Below are 4065 nucleotides of genomic sequence, written 5' to 3'. Positions count from 1 at the left end.
AAACGGATCTCCTTTTTCATTTCATATCCTTTTTGTGTTTAAAAATTTTCACCATCTACACTGACAACTTCTGTAATTAAAAAGCAATCTAAACTATTGCTGTCCAGCTGTATGCCTGCCACCAGATCACTCACTAACATTCCTAGAGTCTAACTCTCTCATTTCCACCAGCCCTGGCTAGGCTGAGATGGTGAGAGCTCTAAGATACCACCTCACCTTCAAGAGTTCACAAGTTTGGAAAAATTGAGCTCTAGATCTTGTTCCTTGGGGGATGAATGCAGGAAGAGAAAAGGTCAGAATACTAGCAGTATTTTCAGCTTCGTGCTGATGTAGAAGGTACAGTTTACCTAGGGGGCGGGCCTCTGGAGGGTAGAGACTGTAGGACAGGTGTCCACAGGTGCGGTTTTAGGTCCAAGAGCCCTTTACCACATGGTGGGAAAGAGACCAGTCATTTGGGTTGGGAAGAGGGTGGGGATCTAACTGCTTAGCACTTGGAATGGTGCCAGAAAACCTCTACATTAGTCCTCTGACGAGTTCCCTGTGGTGTAAACTGGAGGTAACCAAAACGAATTGGTTCCAAATCGCCTTATGCATTAAAACAACTTTCCCCAAATTTGTATTTCACAAGTAATTGTGTTCACTGGTGTTAAACTGAACTCCACCTCTATTCAAGTGAGGACATTCGCTTATGCCAACAACCAAGTCTGCGGGAAGAATCAGGTGACTTTTGGGATTTGCTAAAGACGAGACTCTATTGCTCTGGGGTATTTGCGGAGTTTAAGATACTTAAAAAGGCAGTGTCAACCCTCTGTCTAGGTTGCTATAGGGTCAGTGTAACTTGACGTAGTGGGGCCAGGTGATCTCCTGGAGCCTCTCTTTGGCCAGTGTTTTTGCAGCTAACTGGGGCTAGCAGCCTAATGCTGCATGAGCCGTGGGCATGGCTAGAAGATTCCAGTTGGCTCAGAGAGTACCCAAAATAAGCCACAAAGTATTCAAGAGTCATGCTTATAGTTTTGATTCCAAACACATTTGTACCTCTCTTCCAGGCGGGGGGTGGGGGTTTATGTAATCTCTGGGTCTCAAGGCCAAGGGAGAAAACTGTGGGCCAAAGAATGCAGGTTGCGGGTCAACGGATAAGCCTGATGTATTATTCTGTATGTTTATCTTAGAAAGAGGTTTAAATGAAAACCCCACGGCCGCCTCCATTCGAGGGTAAGTCGGGCCCGCCAGACTGAAACCGCCGTTCGGAGGCAGTAAAGCCCTGGGCACAGGTTCCCCGGTACCCCCCGGGGTGCACCCCGGAGGCCAAGGCGGCTTTGCGAGCGGAGAACTGAGAGAGGGGCGGGGAGAAAGGAACAAATACACCTCGCGGGGCACCCTTGGCGGCCGCACAGCCCTGGACTTACGAGCTGACCCAGGCGACAGCGAGCGGAGGCTCAGATGCAGGACCCAGACCCACGATTCCTCCTCCCCGCTCTCGAGAGCGGGGGGCAGAAACGGGGAGACGGGGCCGTAAGAGCTAGGTTCCCATTCCCCATTGCTCGGGCCCCAAGCCCCCACCCTACAATTCCGTGTTCCCCCCACACAGACCCTCCCCATGTCCCACATCTTCATTCTTCGTGGACCCCCTGCTCCATTCCTTATGGTCACAGACAGGGCTGTGTTACCTGCAGAGCGGCTCGACAACCCTGCAGGTAGTCTTCCATGGTGAAGCCCCACGCGCGCCGCCGCCCCTCGCCGCGGGCAGGTTACCCGGCGAGCGCGCCCCGCTCCGGACTCCGGCTTGCCGCGAGAGTCAAGAGGTGGGACTCGAACCCGCCACAAGGAGATTCGGCCCCGACGCCGGAGGAAGTGCGTAAGCCGCGCTCCCAGAGCTCGACGTCGCCCCGCCCCCAGCGGCGGAGGCGGAGTTCTGCGCCCAGAGGCTCACGGGACGCCCCTCCCGAGGCGCGGAGCGGGGCGTGGCGCAGGGCGCCCTGGGAAACGTAGTCCGGAAGCTTCGAAATGGCCCCGAGAATTGAGGGAAGGCCGTTTTTCTAAGGTCACTCATTTGTCACACAAACGTCTATGTGTCACAGTAGCCTGTCTTTGTGGCATCTGCAGTTTCCCTCCTGAGTCAGGCTAAGTATAGCATCTTTCTATACATTGCACTGAGCCTCCGCTTGCCATCTAAAGTTACGCATGGCAAAACAGTTCGTCCTCCTTTCTCGAATTCTCCCTTTTACCAGACTGACCCATTGCCACCAACTTTGTGATCGTCCGCGTTACAAAAACATTAATCTTTGGCCCCTTTTCTTAATACCTACAATCTCTTGCCAACTGCTGCTTCTTTCTTTACAACTCTGTGACCTGTTTTTGATATAGCCTCGGAAATGTCTCCTCATTCTTTTCCGCTGTGACCTGGGTTCTTTGCTCCCTGCCTCCTTGTTTGTTCCAACTGCCCTTTCAGCCTTCGGAGTTGCTTGAAGTTTCATCCTGCGGCAGCCCTCTCAGCAGAGTTTGGAGGGCCCTTCAGAATGTAGTTGGGTTCCAACCTGCTTTTAACTGCCACCTTCCAGACCCACGTTGTGCAGAGTGCTGCAAAATAAATGTACTCTTATCATCAAATGTTCCTTCCTTCATGAATCCATCCCTCTATGTCCTACCACACGCCTCATATCAGCTTTTCCTGCTCCCCAAGGTAGGAGCTGAGAGGAGGTGGCTGATGAGAAGCCTGCGGTGGGGACAAGGACCCGAGCCCCGCGGTATTGGATCTCCTGCTTGCCCAGCGAGTTCTCTCCCTACCACACTCTTCTTCCCAGAGCCTGGACCTTCTTCCACCACACCTCCTTCTGCACTACCAGGGACATAGCCCAACCAGTTTCATTTCTAGACTTAACAAATGATAAAGTGAGAACTCGGAAAGGAGCAAGATTTTTTTTTTTTTTTTTTTTTTTTAATGAGTAAACATGGAAATATCCTGCTCTTTGGCTCTGCTTCTGTGGATCCAGAGCAAAGGACTGCCTTGCCGGAGAGAGCCCAAGTCCGGCAAGCTGCTGCTGTCCAGCCCTGCTCCTCCCCACGCAGCAAGGGCACTTGCTCTTCCCTGTTCTCACCAGAGAGGCACAAGCGCTCCGTCCCTTCCAGCGCAGGCCGAGGGAAGAGAAAGGGTCTGTTGTTTTTCTCTCCTTGTTTCTCTCCCCCTCACTGCTGATCACCACGCTGCTGACCAGGTCGGAAAGCCCTGATGGAAATCCTCCAGTGCTCCCTCCTCCAGGGAGCCTGTCCTTGACTGATTTGTCTTCGTCCCTATGGGAAAGAGAGAGAGGGAGAAGGAGGGAGAGAGGGAGAGAGAGAGAGAGAGAGAAAGAGAGAGGAGAAATGCCACAAACTTCCTTTGAAAACCAGCTTGTCGTCAGGCCTGAGCGCACACCCTAGACTTGGCGACTCGAGAATCCTGAAGACGCTCTGAGCAGCCCCAGCGGGAGCACCTGGGCTGTGCCCCGGCCTGCCCTCCCCCTCCTCCAGTGCCCTGAGTGCTGGGCGTGAGTCCGGAAATGGCCAGGACCCCGCCAGCACGGCGCTCATAAACCTGTATGTAAAAGCTCTGGCGCTGACAGCTGGAAGGCAGCTGGGACTGTGGCGGCGCCCCTCATTGCACCCATCGCCCCCCATCAAATTGCTGGAGCTGAACCCTCCCTCCCAGTCCTGGAACAGCACCCACTTCTTTAAGGTAAAAACTTTGTTTTATCCGTTTCCTTCACCTCCTCTCCTACCCCCAGTTCTTTTTCTCTCCAGCTCTGGGGAAGTCACACCGACCGTCCTCCCACCTTTGGTCTCTGCAAGTCTGGAGGAGCTCGGCAGGGGGAATGTGTCAAAGGGATGCTGCTTGGTCCCCTCATTTTCTTCTTTTAGTTAAACCTTCCCCCTCTCCCGCGTGAGCCAGCAGACAGGGCACCTTGGTGGTGGTCGACTTATTCGGAGGGGAAAATTTAAACTATTAAGTTGGATGAAAATCTGGGTCAGACTCGGAAGGAGGTCGGAGTGGGACAGTAAACGACTTGCGGGAGATGAAAGTTCCTGGGC

At 53.3% G+C, this 4065-nt stretch overlaps 2 protein-coding genes across 5 annotated transcripts in view; one reads left to right on the top strand and one right to left on the bottom strand.

Annotated features, from left to right (window-relative positions):
• Positions 1 to 3228, bottom strand: part of PRUNE1 (prune exopolyphosphatase 1) — a 16615-nt gene extending 13387 nt beyond the window's left edge. For 2 of the 4 annotated variants that reach the window (XM_023521834.1, XM_011377632.2), the window contains exons 1-2: positions 3096 to 3228; positions 2307 to 2577 (exon numbers count right to left, since the gene is read on the bottom strand). In XM_023521834.1, the coding sequence (XP_023377602.1) occupies positions 2307 to 2474 (168 nt within the window). In that variant the 5' untranslated portion in view covers positions 2475 to 2577; positions 3096 to 3228. Of the gene's footprint in view, positions 1 to 1667; positions 1900 to 2306; positions 2578 to 3095 lie in introns of those variants that run through there. The other 2 variants (XM_023521835.1, XM_011377633.2) reach the window with 2 other exon arrangements.
• Positions 3229 to 3479: 251 nt separating this feature from the next.
• MINDY1 (MINDY lysine 48 deubiquitinase 1) overlaps positions 3480 to 4065 on the top strand; it is an 8144-nt gene continuing 7558 nt past the window's right edge. The window contains exon 1 of the mRNA XM_011377635.2: positions 3480 to 3712. The gene's annotated coding sequence lies outside the window, so the exon portion shown is untranslated. The remainder of the gene's footprint in view (positions 3713 to 4065) is intronic.

The sequence above is a fragment of the Pteropus vampyrus genome, unplaced genomic scaffold, assembly GCF_000151845.1.
Source record: "Pteropus vampyrus isolate Shadow unplaced genomic scaffold, Pvam_2.0 Scaffold319, whole genome shotgun sequence".
Taxonomy (NCBI): domain Eukaryota; kingdom Metazoa; phylum Chordata; class Mammalia; order Chiroptera; family Pteropodidae; genus Pteropus; species Pteropus vampyrus.
The sequence above is the reverse complement of the archived record's forward strand: the minus strand, read 5'-3'. Positions and strand labels throughout refer to the sequence as shown.